The 20,805-nt window shown below is 39.3% G+C and overlaps 1 protein-coding gene across 1 annotated transcript in view; it reads left to right on the forward strand.

The window, feature by feature from the left end:
• SPTLC2 (serine palmitoyltransferase long chain base subunit 2) overlaps positions 1 to 20,805 on the forward strand; it is a 78,036-nt gene that overhangs the window by 44,461 nt on the left and 12,770 nt on the right. Inside the window, exon 10 of the mRNA XM_063160208.1 lies at positions 20,172 to 20,307. Within this exon, the coding sequence (XP_063016278.1) occupies positions 20,172 to 20,307 (136 nt within the window). The remainder of the gene's footprint in view (positions 1 to 20,171; positions 20,308 to 20,805) is intronic.

Below are 20,805 nucleotides of genomic sequence, written 5' to 3' on the forward strand. Positions count from 1 at the left end.
CTATTTTATAATTTCTCTATCTTTAAAATCAAGGCACTGCTGAAGCTGAACAATGACAGCAATTTATTTTCCTTTGCATGCTTGGTCTTGCATAAGATAAAAGCCTGCATAAATGTAAATCAGCATTGTGGTTGTATTTGGGGCCTGGTTTTGGAGGGGATTGGATTTTTTGAGGTTGGTTTGTTGTTTTTTTTCCCTGATGCTAACTTATTAGTAATTCAGACCTAAAGAAATCAATGCTTGCTGCACGACAGTTTTTGCAAGTTAGGTCTAAATAAAACATTGATATACAGAGTCTGTTTCACAGAAGTCTTTGAACATGCTCTATAACCATAAGTTTTCTGGCAGCCCAGATTTTTTTTAGGTTTAGAGAGAACCACTAGTCCAGCCGAGCTTTTGGAGAGGCAGGCCTAGGGGGGGATCTATGTCCTGCTCAATAGTCCTTCCCTCTTCTTTAGGTAATGTTTGTGCAGACTTCAAAGACTGCTTGAGGTCAGCAGATCATTTCCTCTGATTATCACACAGGGAGTCTGAGATGGTAATGACTCCATATCCCTGTTGGGTGTCATTTTCTTATCTATACAGAGGGAAGGGGCAGTTTTTAAAATTAGGTTAAAAAGCACTGTGACTCAAGTGTTAAACCTTGTGAAGGTTGCTGCTACAAGCTCGGTAGTTCTTAAGATCTCTTTTAAAGGTTGACAAATGTAAACACATTCATTTTGTTGAATTACAGCCAGATGAGGCTCTTGGTATCCCTTAGCTGTGAATTCCTGAGGGCTGGATGTGCCTTATAGAACAAATAAAAGGTCAGATGAAAAAGCTCCAGGTTCACAGAGCTGATTTCAGCAACCTGAACGTGTGGGAGAAGGTACTGTTATGGCCAAGGTATCAACTGATGAACCTCACATAGCAGCACAAAACCTCACACACTTCAGTGACAAATTTGTAGCATGTTTCAAATGCCAGACTTGTGTAGGAATTATGCTGGTATTAAGACAGCTGAAATGTTTCCATATTAAATTACAAATAATCCTGTCTTTTGGATGTAGCAAAGAGTTGTGTGTTGTTCCTGTTGTGGAGCAATATTTTAAACAGAGGGATTTGAAAGTTCATCCGTTGAAATAGTTGGTGTATTCTATTGGCTGTATTTTTATCAGAATGCCAAAAATATCTGGCATTTTAAAAAATGCTAGTCAGTATGCAAGCTATGATGTTGCATACCAGTGGAGCCTTTAAAAATCTGTATTCCCTAGAACTGCACTGAAATTTAGTTTCTTACAGCTCACACAAAGTTCAGCAAAATTAATCATTGATGCCCTGTGTTTTTTGTTAGTTGTGGGGTTTTCTAGGGTGTGTCCTCCTGTTTCATTTAATTACATCTCAGTGTAGATATCAGTTCATTCTGGGTGTCAAGAGGGCCTAAGATGTTTCTGTTAATAAAAAATTCAGTTCCTGGCTCTAGAAAATCTGGATTAATTAGTAAATCTAAATTGCAAACTAGAAGGAAGAGTCATAATAAAACCTACATGAAAACTGTTCAGACATGTTGGTCCTTAGAGTTGTATTACATGATTTTAATATGGTATTAATTAGAAGGTGATATCACTTCAGTCACTTACTGGAGCAGGAGATTGATAAAGAGGAAGATTCTGAACTTGCTGCAGTCTGCTTCTGCCTTGGTGTAAGTACTGGCATAATTAGCAGCCGATCCTCTGTGCTGTGGTGTAGCCTCTGTTCTTTGGCTCTGCTTTTTCCAAATACAGTGCATCAGTTGATATTGGTGGTTCTGAATGTATTTCTTCATGTAAAGATGAATGCCTTCAGTTGCCTTTAGCTTGATTTGGGACTGGTTTCTGTTTGCTCTACTTTTTCATTAGCATTGCTTTTATGGTAGTGGCAACATTAATGCTGTATAGCTGTCAGGGAATCTCAAAAAAGATGATTTTGTACGTACTCTCTGTGTAATATGGCAGAGTTGGAAATAACAGTATTGTACAAAGCAACAGTAAAAATGCTTTGTTATCAAGGTGAGACTAGTTGTTGTGTATTGGAAAACAAACAAAAGCCTCCAACTTGGAAAGAGCATTGAGCTTTTTCTTGTGTGTGTCTTTGCACACTGACTATGAGTTGCTGCACACCTGTGTCTGGGCTTTGGAAAAGCCTGCAAAATCTCCTTTAAGGCTACTGCATAGGTACAAGAAATGCTTAGTAAAAATAGATCTCTATCTGCATGTCTGTGGAAGTTTATCAGTTGCTGTCTCCACTGTGTTATGCCCCCACTGTATGTGCTTATTTAGAGTGAATAACAAAGAGATTTTTCCAGTGGTACTTCAAGTTCTGGGGGGACAGGACCCTGGTTTCCTAAGGTTGGAGCCACCGTTGCTCATTCAGACAACTTATTCTTTCTCTGTGAAGCTTTTTATTAAAGCATGTATCTGTGCTTCTTGGGAGAACTGGAGGATCATGCTTTATCTTCTACCCTTTTTTAATGAGTTGTGGTCTTCTGGATGGTAAGTCACCAGCTACTTACTGCAGCTTCTGGAGGTGATGAGCAGAAATTTGTCAGCTGAAATTTTTGTAAAGTCTTAAATGCTGTTTAATTGTTGAGGTGGTTTGGTCTCTTATCATGTTTTGCTTCAATGTATTTTGCTTCTAAGGCTGTAAATCATGTGTAAAATATATTGGAATCTATAATAGCATCCTTTAGGTAACTGCTGCATGAAGAGAAGAATATACTGATTTGATCTTAGCTAGAGAGAGGGTCAATCAAAAGTAAACTGAGCTAAGACATCTTTTAATACATTTGTTACCACTGTGGAACTGAAACTGCAGGAATATTTCTGTTCTGTTCTGCTAGATGTAATTCCTGGAAATGGTCACACTTGGGCTTCCAGCTCATGTTTAATTTCCCAAGCTAGACAGTTATTCTACTTTTTCGAGGTGAACAAAATGTTCTGGTGTTATGAAAAAAGGATGTGTTTCTTAACCACTTCATTAAATATGTACTGTTGAAAGAAGGACAAGTTCAAAGTCAGTTTTTGGCGTGGAAGTAGGCTCAGAAAATGCTTTGAGTGTTCAAATAATTACTGCTTTTTATTTGGCGAGGATTGAAACTCAAGGGGAGATTTAGTGTGCAGTGAAATTAATCCAGTTTCTTGCATTGCTCAAAGTGAAGGTACTGTTGGGTTGCTTTGTAACTTGTTTAATTATCCTGCAAGGTCCAATCCTCTGACTTACTCCACTATGATTGCCATGTGTTTCCAGATGTCAGAGGAGTGTCAACCTAGTAGTGTTTTGGTGTGTGAGACACAGCCATTCTTTACCATTGCTTGCTAGTCAGTTTTAATTCTCTGTGCTTTACAACCTTTCCTCCCAGAATAAATGTTGCTACTCCAACTTTTGTGATGCAGAAGAGGTGCATAGCAGAGCAATGAATGTCTTCCACAGTTTACCTAAAAGCCCTGGGACAGAGGTGGCATTTTAATGCAATACAGCTACTTTTGCTGTAAAATTTGTGATGAAAAGAGTCTATGCAAAAAGCTTTTAAAGAAGATTCAAAATGTCTTTACTGTTTGGGAGATTTTTAAATTGTGTGTCATCAGTGTCCTCTGAGACACTTCTGCTGTGTTTTTAACAAATGGTCTCCTTCACTTCTGTGAGTCTAATGAATCCTGGAGCTGCACAGTGGGAGTCTTGACAGACTGGAAGTTGCATTAAACAGCTTTGGGTTTTTATTGAAAACATTGTCCTTGGTTCAAAGGGAAGGTAATTATTCTGCCCTGGAATGATAGCAGCCCCTCCTTTATTGACAGCACACCATCTGGTTGTGATAAATTACATGGCCCTGGCAAGGCTGCAGCTTTTTGGTACCAATGGGTGGGGTAAAAGCTTTATGTCCAGATGGTGGAAAATAAGAAATAAAGATTATATAAAGTTTCTATAAATGACACACTTCCCTGTGTTTGGTGTCATGGTTTAACCTTCAATGAGTCACTAAGTTTTTGGGTTTTTTTTATGTGTTTTAGATGCATCTCTTAAAGGAAGATTTCAGAAAGCAAGGTGGTATATAGGATTTTTTAGGAACTAATTCTTGCTGCAAGGTAAATTCCATTAATCTCTTGAGGGAGAACTCAAAAAAAGGATGATGGAAATCTTGAGTATTTCACATGCAATTGGCACCATTTATTTTACTTTACCACCCAAGGACTGTTAGTGTAGTTCTCACCTAGCAGTAAGAACAGTGCAGATTTATTAAAGGGTTTTTCTCAAGAACTAGTTGTACTTAAACTTGTTTGTTACTGTAGCTTCAGGGAGGTAGGTTCTTTTTTGAAAGCTTGCCAAGTAGTCAGTTCACATCTATAAGTAAAAATTCAGAGTGCTGTTAGGTAGTTTGCTAGTGAATTTGTTCTCCTGGCAGCTACTTCTTTTTCTTGCTGTCCCAGCCAAACTATTACATCTTCTTCTAACTTGTTTAATTTTATGATACCATTTAATAATATGATACATTCAAGCTCAATTCTTGTGTTCTGTCAAAAATAAACATCTAAGCCAATAGTTATTATTAAACAGAAATGTCTGCAGGAATCTTGGAGGATAGAGGCAGATTTTGTTCTCATAATGTCTGAATTAGATCTGTAAGACAGGTTTAAATGTTTGATAAAACCTACTGCATGTGACTTCCTAGAATGTCTGATTTGTGGAGAATGTTGGCTGGTACCTCCTTCCAGACTTTTATTTCAAAAGCAACTTTAAATTCTCCTGCCACACATTACTGTCTAGGGTTTAGAAATGTCTTCCATTTGTTGTTTTTATTTGTTTTAAAAACAAAATCACAGCACACTATGATGAAGCTTATTCTTGGCAAATTCTTCTGGTATCTTTTGTGAGGCTAGTTGCTGCAGAGTCATCAACTAACTCTGCAAAGCATTTCAGTCTCTTTTATTTGGGCTGAGGTAGCAGTAATACCACTCATTACAAGTTCTTCCTTTCCTACTGCTGCTGGTTTTGGAGTTGGATCCTTGCAGTTATATTTGCACAATGTGGCATGAATAACATTTACCTTAGATTTAGATGTAAGGAGGAAACACTTTGAACCTGACATTGCTATGCTTGTTATTTCTGTGGCTAGGCAGTTTGGACATGCATGTGGGGATTGGCCACAGGTTAAAATAACTCTAAAGCCACACTGAGTTGTTACTAAAATTCAGTCAAGAATTCTGTGTATAATGAGCAAAGTGCCCTGGCAAGTTTGACTCCCTGTTTGGCTGCCAGGGTACATAAGAAGCGGATGTGTATTATTCTGGGGTTTGGCAGCTCAGACCTTCACCTTTTGTGGGCAAAATGCCTCAGCAGCTTCAAGCTATTTAGGCTAATGCCTCATATCTAATATGCACAGTCTGTGGATGAGCAAAAGTTACAAAGAGCTCATTATTATTAGTCTCTCAAACCAATAGACTTGAAATTTTATCCTTTGTTGTGGAAGACAGCTTAAAGTACAAGGTAAAACTAAGTGTATGTAATTGTAGTTTGTATTAATTAATGTGTGTAATGTTTTCTGCACCTGGTAAATTGTGAGTCTTTGATAATTTTAGGATTTACCAAAGAGGGAAAGAGTTCCCGCAAATGCAGACTGTGAGGGTGCTCAAGCATTGGAACATGCTGTTCGTGGAGGTTGTAGAGTCTACATCTGTGAAGACAATCAAAGCCCCAACTAGACACAGTTCTGGGCAACCTACTCTCTCAACCTGCCTCCTACAACCTGTACACCTACATCCTGCTCTAGGTGATTGTTCTTTAGCAGACAGATTGGATTTCAAGACATCTATTCCAACCTAAAGAATTTGTGAAAAGTGAAAGTGGTGCCTTCCATGTCAGTAACTGCTTTTTTCACCACTTAGGACATTTTCTATTTTTACACAGAGAATAATAACTCTGCAGAGCTTCTTTTACATTCCACCAAAGCCTTTTTCAGGACCGTAGGAAAGGTGCAGAACAGATGTTTCCAGAGTCATTGTCTTTGCAAGATGCATCCTGAAATGACCTCATTGTATTGACACTTGGAATGATACCAGTTCGTGATGCTTCACAGGTTATTTATGTTTGTTTGCTTATGGCCTGTTCCAGCCTATGGTCAGAGAAGCTGACTTGTCCTCTGATGAGATTCCTTCTGATGGTCTTTGACAAGCCAATACAACATGTCAGTTAGCCCATCCTACTAGACTTGGCCAGGTGAGGATAATTCTAGCATCTCATTTCTTGGACAGACCCTAGATATATAATGTACTCTCAGATCTGATTGAGCAGAATCACATCAGGAGATCATCAAAGCATTTGGAACCTCTCTCTGGAGTTGAATGATGCCCATGTGTAGAAAGAACACTGTCACACTTAGAAAGGATGTGCTAATTGGTAAGCAGTCAAGAGTCTGCATTCTTACCATGCCAAGTAGGCTGTTTTGTGCCATGTATGAGCTGTTACATGTCCCTTGCTCAGCAGTTTTGGAGTAGCTGTTTGATTACTGTCTTTCAAATATACCCATTTTTTAGATAGGTTTCTTGTATCTGCCTTGACCACTTAGGTCTTTGAGATGCCATTTGCTCTATTTAGTCACCCTGTAGTTCTTAAGTACCAAAGCAGTCCAATACAGGTGTTTCCTTCAGTAAAAAACTTCTCTACGGCAAATGCCAATTTTCATTCCTACTAAATTTACCTCATGAGGGTCACAGTCAGTTTCTCTTTCTTCTCTGAGGATTACTGTTTTGGTGATCTTGCTGCAAAAGAATGACTGACAGCTTTTAAGGTTGTTTTTTTTTTAGTTTTTCTTCCTAATAATTGATTTTTATCCAAATTTTCTTGCATTTTTGATTTATTTAATTTGATTATTATCCTTATTTATTTAATTTGATTTATTTAATTTGATTATTATCCTTATTTATTTAATTTGATTATTATCCTTTGTACTTCAGGACTGAAACATCCAATTATAGAGAACAATTGAGTCTTGTTAAAGGCATTGGTTTATCACTGACTGCAGTCACTCCATAAACTATTAGGATTGGTTACAGAAGTCTTCTCTAGTGGTGGAAGCATGCTCTGCTAAAATATTCTAACATAGCCCATTAGAACTTAAAAATGTCTTTCAGACACCTGCAGGTCCATCAATCTTACATTACAGTCGTGGCTTCATCAGAATTCCTGCCACTGGGACAGTAGGGGATAGTGATGCTACATTTGATAAAGTAGCACTCTATTAATATGTGTTTTAAAGACTTGGACCCATTGTTGGCTTGATTACTAATGATGTATGTGCACCTAGACGATTTTCTTTCTACTTTAAGGACTACGGATTAATAATTTCTAAGTTTCGGCTATCAGTATTTCCAATGGAATTTACTCATTTTATGTATTTACAGCTATTACTGAATCTTTGGTGTGTGTTTGTTTTAGGAATCAAGGTTGGCCAGATTGGAGGCAGGAGGAACTGTTTACCCGTTTGTGGGTTTTTTTCTGTAGGATAAGTAGAATGCTACTGGTTTAATCTCTTTCTCTTTAAAGCTTGAATTTTCAGGATCTTATAAAAAGTATTTTTGTTGTAGAAAAGCTGACTCCTGCAGTTTGATAAACATTGGCTCAGTTTAAATCAATTGGTTTTAATACTGCCTTTACTAATTCCTTAATGTTTATTCATGCTGGTCTCCTAAGCACATGTATCCTATTTCAAAGTCTTTCTGCTCACTTCATGAAGCCTGCTGTTTGAGGCAAATTATGACTAATCAAATAATGATAATAATGTCATGGCTGTGCACAGAGGATCAGCCATTTTAGCTGATTTTATTACAATGCCATTTTGTAACATCTTGGTGTCCCCATACTGCAGAAACCCTTTGACATGAGCTAAGACTGTTGTTCTCACTGCTGTATGCATATTGTCACTGCTCCAGAGAAGTTTAAATGATACAGAGAGCAGGGCAGTATGAAGAAATCAGGCTTGCAGATACTCCTTCATTGGCTACAGCAAGGTTGGGCATTGCTGCTACTGTGATATTTGAAGTGCATATGCGGCCATATCCTTCAAATTCTTTTGTGGTCACCAACAGAGATATTCTATTAATAGAATAACAAACTGTGCAACATGTGATTTTAAACAATTAGTAGGATCCTCTGGCAAAGTGCCTCTGTTGTGGTCTTTCTGCAGTTAAAGAGAGCTTTTGCGAAAGATGGGGACAAACATATTGGTAGGACCTGTTGCAGTAGGACAAGAGCTGGTTTTAAACTAAAAGAAGGTAAATTCAGACTAAATACAAGACAGAAATTTTTTTTGTAAGGGTGGTACACCAGGTGCCCCAGAGAAGTGGTGGATGCCCATCCCTGGAATCATTCCAGGCCAGGCTGCATGGGGATCTGAGCAGCCTGGTCTAGTGTTAGGTGTCCCTGCTTATGGCAATGGTATTGGAACTAGATGATCTTTAATATCCCTTTCAACCCAAACTGTTCTGTGAAACAGTTCTAACAAATTGTATCTTACCAGTCACATCAAGCAACGTGATCTCTTCTTGATGAGAGCTGCATCTTTTTATGATGAAGTTCATGGAGAGACCAGGCTGCCTTGCAGTTCTCTAAATGCAGCTGGTAGTTGCAAACAAAATCAGAAAGTGCAAATATAAAAATACTCCTCTGGGCTCTAGAATATGCCAAAGGCTTCAATCTCACCAGTATATATAAACTCAGTGAATGCACAGTACATGCACACAGCTGTTTTTTGGCATGCCTTTAGACTCCACTGGAACTATTTAGTTTGATAGCAAATGCACTGACGGATACTTAATATTAGCATAAATTTTGTTTCTCTGAGACATTTTAATGCCAAAAATATCAGCCATAATTTTTCTTTCCTCCTTTTTCCGTTTCTGATTCTTTTGGCTTTACCGTTGCCAATTTTTAAAATCAGATTTAGCTGTTTTCCTCTCTCCTTTAAAGCGCTGAGCATTTTTACCATCTCCTCTACAGTGGCTCCATACTGAGTAGCCACATAATCCAGGCAAGTCCCCTGCATACAGTGTTGTTAAAAGCCAGAGTTAACTCAGAATGGTCATGAGCCTAGCCCTTCACTGCTTCTCCTAAAACAAATTGTTGCTTATGCTGCTGCCATATGGCCAATGAACATGAGCTCGCAGCCGTCCACGCTTTCAAGTGCACTGACTCTCAAACCAGTCTTCTCCCCCCATGTTATTTGTATCTTCTCTCCTGAGTGGTGAACTCAGGAAGCATGCAAGTATGTCAGAAGAATAAATAACTTGACTCAGCTGTCCTGCGAGCGTCTCCTGTGTGAATGAAGCCCGGCCTTCCCTGCTGCAGTGCTGCCCTTTGCTGTGAGCAGGGACCGTGGCCGGCGCTCCCGGGTGCAGCGCTGGCCTCTAGTGGAAGGTGCCCGCTCCTTCTGGTGTCCTCAGCCTTGAGACATACGGCCAAAGGCCCTTCCCATTCCCAAATTTGCTCTCAACTTGGATTCCCCATCAGCCCTGTGAAAAAACCCAGTGAGTTGATTCTGTCTTCAGCCCGGTTTGCTGAATACTGCAGTTTGAGCTATTAAACATTAATATAACAGCACTGAGTTAAGGAATTATTCTAATTCCTTTCTTTAGGTTTCCCATTGTGCTTGGAGGTTCTCTTGGCATTTGCTGATGTGAGCTGATTCTTCCTAATATAAAACTGAGCTAATACAGGATTCTGGCCTATACATTTTAATATCTCTCTGTGCAATCTCAGGTTACATTGTATAATTGTATATAATACTTTTCTGAAGATCTATAATGAAAATCTGCAGACAGCATTTGAAGGGGAGGATGTAAAATTCTTACTGCAAATATTGGCAGTGATGCAGTGTTCACATGAGCAAACTTGGAGGAAGCAGACTAAAACATGGGGAGTTACCTTGTTGCTGGAACTTGAGATAGGAAACAATGAAATAAGAAAAGTATTCTGAAAGATAAGAAATGTGTAGGTAATGTATAATAAAATTTTACTTATTATCTTTTATAGAATGATCTCTCAGAAGAAACCAGCAAAACTTTGCTTTATATCTCCATCTTGTTTATGAGCTGTTGTAAATTACTTTTTTCAGGCTGACAGAATAGGCTGCTCTCCCTTACTGTGTGGATGAGTGATGCCTTTGGGTGGGTTGTGCAGGTGAATCACTGTTGATCCCCCTTTCTGCCTTGGGGTGTGAGTTCATGTCATGAATCTGCTTTCTGACAGATGATGTTACAAGTGTCTTAAATCAGCTCAAAATCAGCACATGCTTGGTCCTTAAACATCCATTACAGCATTTTTAACAACATTGTGCTCTTCCTGTCTCTTACTGCAGCTTTTCCTTAAAAGGTAAAAGTTTTGGCATTTAATCACTGTTGAACTGGAATTTTGTTTAGTGTTCTTTCTTGGTTTAAAATCTCACTCTACTTTCTCTGGTTTTAAGTTACTCACTGTAGCCTCTAATAGGTACTACTTTGTTTCTAATCTGACCCTTGCTTCCAGTCAGATATTCATAAGTTGTGCTTGTCCTTTCTGCTAGTTGGCAAATCCAAAACCAATTCGGCTTTTTTTTTTTTTTTTTCATCATGCATATATTATTAGAAGTCCTGCTTGACTTGTGCTTTTCAGGAGAAGCCTTCAAAAGGAGAGTTTGCTATATCTTCTATGAAAAACATGTTCATGGCAGTAAAAGGGTAGCAGTGCTATTATGTCTTCTCAAAAAAAAAAAAGATGGCTGTTGTGTTGGGGTTTTTTTTAATGTTGAGGTATTTACAAGTATAATGTCCAGAAAACAGCTTGTCTTATTATGTTAACATTGCAAAAGATCTTCATAAGCCCTTGGGAGGCAACTTAGCTTCTGAAAGCTTAGTGGAGAATCTGTTAGATCAGCAGAAGAATATTGAATTCCTGGTTGAGATTTGAAAAATGCTTGTTTCCAAAACAGAATATGCTGAATTATGTCTTTCATTGAAACAGCCAACCAAAAGATGGAAATGCAGGAATAATAAACAGAATGAAAGTATAAGCCTTTGCAAAAACAAGGGGCTTTTAATGTGGAAAAATTTACAAGCTTGATTGTATAATAGCATCACTCTGACTTGAAGAAACAAACTTTTAGAGAATGATATATGTAACTGAGTTTTCCTTTCCATTTACTTTGATTTAAGCACTTCCCAATGTCTGAAAATACAGACTTTTTGAAAAAGAAATTTTATCTTACTTTCTTTTGTTTGGCCCATAGATAGCATGGTATATGCAGTAAAAGCACTATCCATGTTAATGAAATTGTGCTTTATCTTCTCTGTCATTGATGCTGGTGCTCTCAGGAAAGCAACCACAGAGTATTGCAGCCTGGTCCATATTCTTGCTGTGTAGGTTGTATTGTAGCCATGGTCTGTTTGGGGAAACAAGACACAGTGGCATCACATTGTTCTCTGTGCCATTGAAGTGCATTGGGATTTCCTTCTCTTTCTTTTGTTTTTTTGTTTTCTGTGATGAAGGATTTTTAATTGTATACATGTCTGCTAAAAATTGTAGTAAGCTTACATGGTCCAGGATTTCTATAAAATCGGGTTATAGGTTGGTCATTTAGTTTGGGAACAATGGTGGATGCTACAGAAACTACCCTTTACACAAACTCTTTTTATTCCACAAAACAGTCAGTAAACATTAATGCTTAGGTTATAAAATGCCTTTCAGCATTATTTCCTGAAAAAGTAGGTTGAGATCTGCTGCTTTGATCTCCTTTCACACCATATGCATGCTGCTTTCCATCAGGGCTGACCTGCTGGGCAGCAGCTTTGTGGAAGAGGACCTGGGGGTGCTGGTGGACAAGTTGTCCCTGAGCCAGCAGTGTGCCCTTCCTTGTGGCCAGGAAGGCAGTGGTGTCCTGGGTGCATCAGGAAGAGCATTGCCAGCAGGTCAGGGCAGGTGATCCTGCCCCTCTGCTCAGCCCTGGTGAGGCCACAGCTGGAGTGCTGTGTCCAGCTCTGGCTCCTCAGGCCAAGAGACTTGGAGCTGCTGACACCGGTCCAGTGGAGAGCAACAAAGATGATTAAGGGGCTGGAGCACTTCCCTCATGAGGAAAGACTCAAGGAGCTGGGCCTGTTCAGCCTTGAGAAGAGACAACTGAGAGGGGACCTTGTCAATGTACACAGATATCTGAGGGGAGGGTGCCAAGAGGAAGGATCCAGGCTTCTCTTCGTGGAGCCAGGGAACAAGGAAAGGTGCAATGGGCGGAAACTGATGCACAGGAAGTTCCACCTGAATATGAGGAGAAATTCTTTGTTGTGCAGATGACTGACCACTGTAATAGATTGCCCAAGAGGTTGTGGTGTCTCCCTTGCTGGAGATACTACAGAAATGTCTGAATACAATCCTGTGCCAAGTGCTCTGGGCTGACCCAGTTTGAGCAGGGAGGTTTGACAGATTGACCCACCTTGGTCCCTTCCTTACCCATTCTGTGTATACATGCACTCAGAGCTGCCATAATCCTCATAAGCATTTAGTTGGCCAAATACCTTCTTTTAGTTAGCTTGATTTTTATTTCTAGTTCTAAGAAAGACCAAAACTTGTTTAGTTCTGGGAAAGCATTTGTACAAAGAAGGGAAAAGTTTTATTATATTCCCTGGATTGTGGCTAGCAGGAGAGCAGTCCTATAAAATTCATAGCCCTCCTAGCAAAGTGCATCAGCTACTGATGTTAGCAGAGGTCATGCTAACATCAGTAAAGTGGTATTTGGCAGGGTAAACTGAATGCTGGATACATCCCTTCCTTGACTTAAATAAGTTCTACTAAGGTAAATGATTCTGCCACAAATTAAGGATGGCACATCTATCAGTAGTTAATATAATGCTTCTAACCTCCAACACCTGGCAAGAATTCCTAAGATGGAACCAGCTTGAAAAACAATTTGAAGTGAGTTACAATAGAGACTGAAAGCAACTTTTCCACAAAGAATTAATAGAGTATTTTCATCTTAAAGGTGACTTATGGGTCTGATATCAACTTGCTCTAATTTTCTTTGAGTGATTTAAAACATCTTTAATATGCTCCTGACAATCTTGTTAACAAAATCTACTTCTTTTTAGACACATACAGAGTTTTACCAGAGGCCATGTGCTACTGTCAGACTACATCTTATCTTGACAGTTCTTACAGAATTCTCAGAAATCTCTGCTAATAAATATTTTAATTTCCTTGGTCACATAATGGAAACTGAACCTTGAAGGTGTTTGATTGCATTACAGCATGAGCTCTTATTGAGGGACTGAGTAACTGGGCCAGTAAATATGTATCACAAGTGGAATGATTCTGCATGTACTGAATTCCAATCTATTTGTATCAAGGGTCTTTTTTTTATTCTACATTTTTCATTTCATCATTAAAACAAATATGTTAGTTTTCAATCATTACGTAAGGCAAAGGCATGAAATTGCCTAGTTTGGCCTCTCTTTCCATGTTGACAACAAAGTAAATGGGTTAAATTAAGGCTGCAGTAATAAAACTCTAATATTAGTGTTGAGCATCTACAAGATTGGTTAATGAAAGAATATAGAGGAACTTCATCATAGCTGCCTAATGTGAACTGGTATTTGTTTACCAACAAGAGCTTCTGCATACAACTTACAGTTTCACTGATGAGGAGTCATTTTTCAAGGTGTCCCAGAATTTTGCCTTGAAGTCTTTGTAAGAACTAATTAAAAATGTAAAGCTTCCTTTATATTGCAGTATCTTTGTTTTAGGTCCAGGAGGCAGTGATCCCTAGTGTGACAGGCAGATAAAATCCTGCCTGTGTGTGGTTTTGCCTGTCTGAAGTTGGTTTGCCCCTCTGAGTTCAGTGTCAGAGGGCAGTCTCTCTGTGTATAATACAACATGCTTTTTATTTCTCAAGAAGCCATGCTGATGAAGTGTTGCACTGTTTAAAAGAGATTTGTGATTGCTCTCCAACTACTGCATAGAGATCAAGGCGGGGGGAGGGAAACAAGTACATCCTGGTTGAACTGAATTTTCTTTTCTGTCCAATACCATCTATGATAGTTTATTTATCAACCTTAATAGATGACAGAAATGTTATAAATATTAGATGTTTGTGAGAGAGTAACTTCCACAAATTCTTGGGGTTCTTTGTAGAGATGATTTTTTTTAACATGGAATTGAGAAGTTACATGGACATTAGCTCAACTGTCTTCTTTTTTTTCCAAAGGCTAATGTGATCCTGGCCTTGCAAAAATTTTTAATTGCTGAACAATTGTTGTTTATTTATTAATAAACATAATCTTGCAAATATGGGTTGTATGAGAATCCTTAAGTATCTGGACTATTAGTTTAAGCATGAGCTTTTATGAGAGAATAAGGTTAAATGCAGGTAATTTTCTCTGTTGATATGTGTCATTGGTAAAGCCACTGCCAAAGGAGTTTAGATGTACTGTGGTGGGATGTGCAGTTCCCTTTTTATCCTGCTGATAATTATAGTCAATATCAACTCAGTTTCTACTTCAAGAAGAAATGTGCTTAAATATCTCTTATGTGCTAACAGAATCACACACTGGATAAGGTTGGAAGGGTCCACCATGGGTCATTCAGTCCAACCATCCTGCTCAAGCAGGGTTACCCTTCACTTTGCACAGGATTGTATCCAGACATTTCCTTAATATCTGGCTTCCTCAGTTTAGGAAGGATATTGAGATGCTCGAATGCATCCAGAGGAGGGCAGCAAGGCTGGTGAAGGGTCTGGAGCATAAGCCCTGTGAGGAGCAGCTGAGGGAGCTGGCTTTGTTTAGCCTGGAAAAAAGGAGGCTCAGGCAAGACCTTGTCATTCTCTACAAGTACCTGAAGGGTGGTTGTAGGCAGGGGGGGTTGGTCTCTTCTCCCAGGCAAGCACTGACAGAGCAAAAGGACACAGTCTTGAGCTGCGCCAGAGGAAGTTCAGGATAGACATCAGAAAAAAATCTTCACTGGGAGAGTGATTAGGCACTGGAATCATCTGCCCAGGGAGGTGGTGGAGTCACCATCACTGGATGTGTTCAAAATAAGACTGGACATGGCACTCAGTGCCATGGTTTAGTTGATGGGGAGGTGTTAGGTCGTAAGTTTGACTTGATAATCTCAAAGGTCTTTTCCAACCTAGTTCCTTCTGTGATACCGGTGAGGGAGAATCCACAACCTCTCTGGGCAATCCGTTACAGTGTTCAGACATCTGCACAAGAAGGAGTTTCTTCTCATGGGGTTATTCTTCCTCAGATGCAGGACTCTATGTTTGCCTTTCAGACAGTTCTTCTCTGGCCATCTCTCCAACATCTTGAGGTCCTTCTGAAGGGCTCCACAGCCCTCTGTGGTATTGGCCACTCTTTCATGTCATCAGTGAACTTGCTGATGAGGTATCTTATGTCTTCCATCCAAGTCACCGATGAACGAGTTAAACAATACTGTGCCCTGTACAGTCCTTGGGGGATACCACTAGTGACAGGTATCCAACCAGACCTTCTGCCACCAATTACAACCCTCTGGGGTCTGCTGTTCAGCCAGTTCTCAGTCCACCTCACTGTCCACTCATGCATTCCACACTTCCTGAATTTGCCTGTGAGAGATGGTGTCAAAAGTCTTGCTGAAGTCTAGGTAGACAATATCCTTTCTCTCTTCACATGCATCCAGGCAGTTGATTCATCACAGAAGTCAATCGAGTTCGTCAAAAGTGATTTACCTTTAGTGAATCCATACTGACTATTCCTGATCACCTTCTGGTCATCCATGTGGATGGAGATGGTCTCCAGAATGAGGTGCTCCCTCACCTTTCCTGGGATGGAGGTGAGGCTGACTAGCTGGTAGTTTCCTGGGCTCTCCTTCTTGCCTTTTTGAAGACCAGGGGAACATTTGCTTTCTTCCAGTCTTCAGGTACCTCTCCTGATCACCAGGACCTTTCAAAGATAATCATGAGCTGCCTTGCTGTGGTGTCCACCTGCTCTCTCCACAGTTGTGGATGCATCCTGTCAGGGCCTATGGACTTGTGGATGTCAGGTCTCCTTAGGTTTTTTCTAACCCAATCCGCCTTCACCAGGGGAGAGTCATCTTTACAATACTCCTTTACCCTTCCTGGTCTTCAGCCCAGAGTCAGAGATTCCTGAGGTATGGTCTTGTCAGTGAAGACCGACGGAAAAAAGGCATTCAGTAACTTTGCCTTCTCTGCTTCCTGTTTTCACTATAACTTCTGCCTTTCTGAGCATTATGACCTCTAAAGCAGACACCTTCACAAGTGATGAATTATTCACAGAACCACTGTATATCCTGAGCTGGAAGAGACCCACAAGGATTGTGAAGTCCAACTCTTACATGAATGGCCCATACAGATATTGGATGGTCCCCCAACCATGGTGTTACTGGCGCCATGCTCTAATCATCTGGGCTAATTTCAGGGTCATTGTTTTAGCCTGTGGGAACCTGTTCTGGCAAAGACACTCATTTACTTCCAGTGATGGCAAGGAATATGCATCTCATGTGCTTTCATTGTGGAGTACTCTCTCTAGGGTGTTGGAATTTATTTTTTTCTTAAGGTGCATGCTAGCTGCATTTTTTCAAGAATACTTCTTACATTGTTTATTTATGACAGGAGAGTGTTTCTTCCCCTTTAGATGGTATGTGACCTTTACTTCTGATACAATGACAGCATGTTCTTTAGGAGATACATGTGCACTTGAGACTAAATGATGACCAGGCTACTACAAGCAAGGAAGTGTTTTACTAAATTGTAAGAGCAATCTGGATATGACTCTAGTAAATTTTCAAAAGAATATAGAAGTACAGGAAAGTTATTAGTTATCCTCTAATTTCAATGTTGTTCTGTCAGAAGCTAGTTTAAGCCATTTACAGGACCCAGGAGGGACGTGACATAAGTTGATCTGATAAACAGTTCTAATTTTTTTAACCTTTTGAAGAACTCAGTTCCAGTAATCATCCCTTTTTTCCCCCTTTCCTTCCTTTGCTGAAGGTCATCACATTCCAGTTTCCTAGATGAAAGGACGTTACCAAAATCATTGCACAACCTCTATGCAAGAACAGTTGGCAGGGTGGAGTCTGATCTGGCCTTTTTTTACGTGGTCTTAAAAATGCAGCTACATACTGCCAAAAAATCCAGTTACTGGAGAGTTTATGCAGTCCTGACAGTTTTTCTAGGCCTACAGTTTTGGAAAAAGCTCTAACCTGCAGGAGATGCTTGGGCTGGGAAGGAATTTAGAGGTCCTGTTTGAGTGTTCAAGTGTTCAAGCACTGTTTGGGTTGTGAGTGGGATTAGCAATGATACCTACTCACTGCTCTTTCCAGTGCTGCTTGGTTTGTCTTTGTCTTTCTACCAGAAAACATGGGGGAGCTGTACTAGCAGTTAACAGCCTACTACACCTGGGGTACCAATGGGGCTGAACCTGCAAATATTGGCAGATCCAAACACTGGATACATGCTTGTTGCATAATACAACTAACCCTATTCAATTAGCATGTGGAATCACTCTTCCAAGTGTAGGATTTTATCGTGGAGTAGGAGACTAAACAAGTTGAAGTACAGAGAAGAGTACTTGCACAGAATGCAGGGAGAAAGGCAAGCAGAGGACAAAGAACCTGTGCTCAATTTTTGTTTGATTCCTGGTTCTTTGCTTCACCACAACTACAATTCTCTTCAGATGGTAATGACATGTGATGGGTACTGAGCCATTGGGTAGAGATGCCACTGAATATATTTTCAAGTTCTTGGTAATATTACTGTAGCCACAAGTTTTTAAATTAGTAACGATTTCATTAAATTACTCCATGGCTCTAGGGTGAAGTAAAAGCTGATAGACTTTTGAGACGCACAAACCTAAAGAAAGCGACATCTTCCAGACCTGTCAGTTGCTTTTAAGAGGTGATTACATCTCTGTAAAGAACTGAAAGACTCGTTCTTGAGACTTGTTTACATCGCAAAGCAGTCTTCAATCTATAAGGACAAATCTAGAATCATAACCTGGTTTTGTTGGTAGGAGTTTAGGGAAGACTGTGAAGCAGTTGCCAACTACAAATTAAGATTGCTCTTTAATCTTTAGTCTGGAAGGCTTCCAACAACATGGAAAAGGGTGTGAATGTGTAGAGGGGAAAACCATACAGGTGATGAAATTCCTTCAGCTTCAACACTGTAAACTCCATGTTTTATGGGAACACAGAGGAGATATATATATGGCAAAAGCTGCATTCCTTGTCCCAGGAGAGGGGCTGATCAGAGCACATGTGTATGTTACCTTACTACTCATGAAATCTGATTTGTATTTTGATGCAGTTGTACATCACTGACCTGACATATCAGAAATTGTTGCATTACTATGTAGGAGATGTGCAGATGCAGCTTTCTCAGAAGATGCCAAAATAGCTTTTTTTCTGCATGTAGTTTGATGTGCACACTTGTGTATTTACTGATTGCCTCAATATTAGAAATGCAAGTAGTGGCTTTAGGCCCACTATTTTTAGTATCTTGCAGTTAGCTTGGTTCTTTTAATTTTATTGAGTTTCTTTCTTCTTCTAAACTTCATTTTACAGTCTGGGTTATTTAAAATGACCAAATAATTGGTCGGAAAACATAAGAGAAAGCTGGGTCTGCAGCAGAGGATCTGATGTGAATAAATTAAAAATGTAGTTTTATAAGTTCAAGAAACCTTTGTGTTTTACTGAAGTCTTACTGCTTTTTGTGGAAGAGGAACTAAGCTTCTGAAGAAACTCTGGGAGAGAAAAGATTAAGAAATAATACTGTTAATGGAGAAGAAGAGATGTCTGAAGTGGCAGTCAGTGCTATTAAAAATACCAGCTTCTACCTACTAATGATAGGCCAAGTTTTGCAAACTTAACAGGCTTCACCTTTTTTCCTTATGCTATGCCTTTAATGGGGTTTTGCTTTTGATTGCATGGTTGTGGGTGGAATGTCTGATACTCTTGGCAACATATACTATATAGGTTCTTAAAATTACATTTGTTCTGGCCTGGAGCAGAGCTGTGTGGGTGTTGGATGTTTCTTTGAGACCTGGCATTCTTGTTAGTTAATCACCTTATGTTATCTACAACTTGGAAGGAAGACGATGAATGTTTAGCAGCCTCCTTCACTGTGTGGCACAGATCTGCATGCTGTACATTTAATGGTTCAGTTTATCAATCACCTGCCTGGGCAAGGCAGTGTTTGGGTAAACAATTATCCAGAAATATACTTTGTGGACCAGAGACAAGTGAAGTGTTACTATTATAGTCTCATCAAAGGAATAGTGCTTAATCTCATAAGCACATTAGAGAATTAGTTGATCAGAAATGTATTATGATCTGCTTAAGTGAGATGATGTGAACCTTTTTCTGGGCAATAGAGGAACATAGCACAGTGTGCTAGGCTGGAATGTAATTAACTGATAAATAGGTTGTTCTGTACATATATCTGAACATTTGAAATATTTAAATTGTACTAGCTGTCTAATGTCTACTAATTTTGACAAATATCAAAGAATCCCTACAGAAATGGCTGAATACATAATAAATTGGCTGCTGCCACTTAACTGAAGTGAGCTGGATTATCAGAAGTAATCGGTTTAATTTAAACCCAGCTCATTTTAACTGAAAAAGGTTAAGGAGCAGCCACGTGATAGTTCAGCAAAGAGATCTAAAGAGGAAAGTAGTAATTTACAGTAATGCAGGCAAGCAGGATAAAACATGGTGAACAACACCAGCTGATTCAATAGATTTTCCATTAATTACTCATAGTATAAGCAAAGTCTTCAAGATGTACTTACTAGTGAATTCTGAGAAAACTTTGAATCTTGTTTAAAAGCAGGTAACTGCCCTTTTTTTGCCAGGTACCTCTTGACTGAAAGAAAGTCTGATATGAAAAAACTAGGCAGTGCTTGGACTTGATAGTTGTGCCTTTCCTGGTCCATTCAGACTTGTCAGAAAATGCATGATTAATCTTGGTTACATGAAAGAGAAGTACAAATCCCAATTTGCATTTATTTTTAACACTTCTATAAGCACAAGCAGGAAGTGTCTTGTACTTATGGAAGTAATGTCTTGTACTTTAGTTTGAGGTCTTGTGTTGCAGTCATGGATGTGACTTTTGGCAACTGAGTTCAGTCTGACCTTCAATTCTTTTCTAGGGAGAGCACGTGTGCAGCAGCTAGCAGAGAACACGAGATATTTCAGGAGACGACTGAAAGAGATGGGCTTTATCATCTATGGAAATGAAGATTCCCCTGTTGTGCCTCTGATGCTGTACATGCCAGCAAAAATTGGGTACGTTTGACTGCATAACTTCTTACCCATCTTCTTTAAAGCTAGGTTGGTATAAGAATATGTATGAATAGTTTTCTAAATATAAGAAAAGAATTGTTTGATTTTTGCTTTTATGATCATTACTGAGTCCTGTAAAATATGGAAACTTCTCTAAGTGATCTTGAGAAAATTGAGGCTTGTAGCTTGGGGGGCATCAAGAAAGCACTTCAGGGAAGCAATTTTGCCTCTATGTGTCACGTTTTAAAGGTTGGGTTGTGTGTTTCCATTATATTTATATGTAAAGTGTATAAATACACTAAAGAGGAGCTGAAATTGAATGGAAATTAAAATTAAAAGTAATTGGGGGAAGTCTTTCAGCTAGCTTCTCAGGATCAGAAGGAGCCAACATTTTTATTGATGAACATTGAAAATTAGAAAAAGGAAAACAGTGGGGATGGAACATAATGGGACACAACAACATATATTTCATAAATTCCTAGATTTTAAGAGATCTAGATA

The sequence above is a fragment of the Melospiza melodia genome, chromosome 6, assembly GCF_035770615.1.
Source record: "Melospiza melodia melodia isolate bMelMel2 chromosome 6, bMelMel2.pri, whole genome shotgun sequence".
Classification (NCBI taxonomy): domain Eukaryota; kingdom Metazoa; phylum Chordata; class Aves; order Passeriformes; family Passerellidae; genus Melospiza; species Melospiza melodia.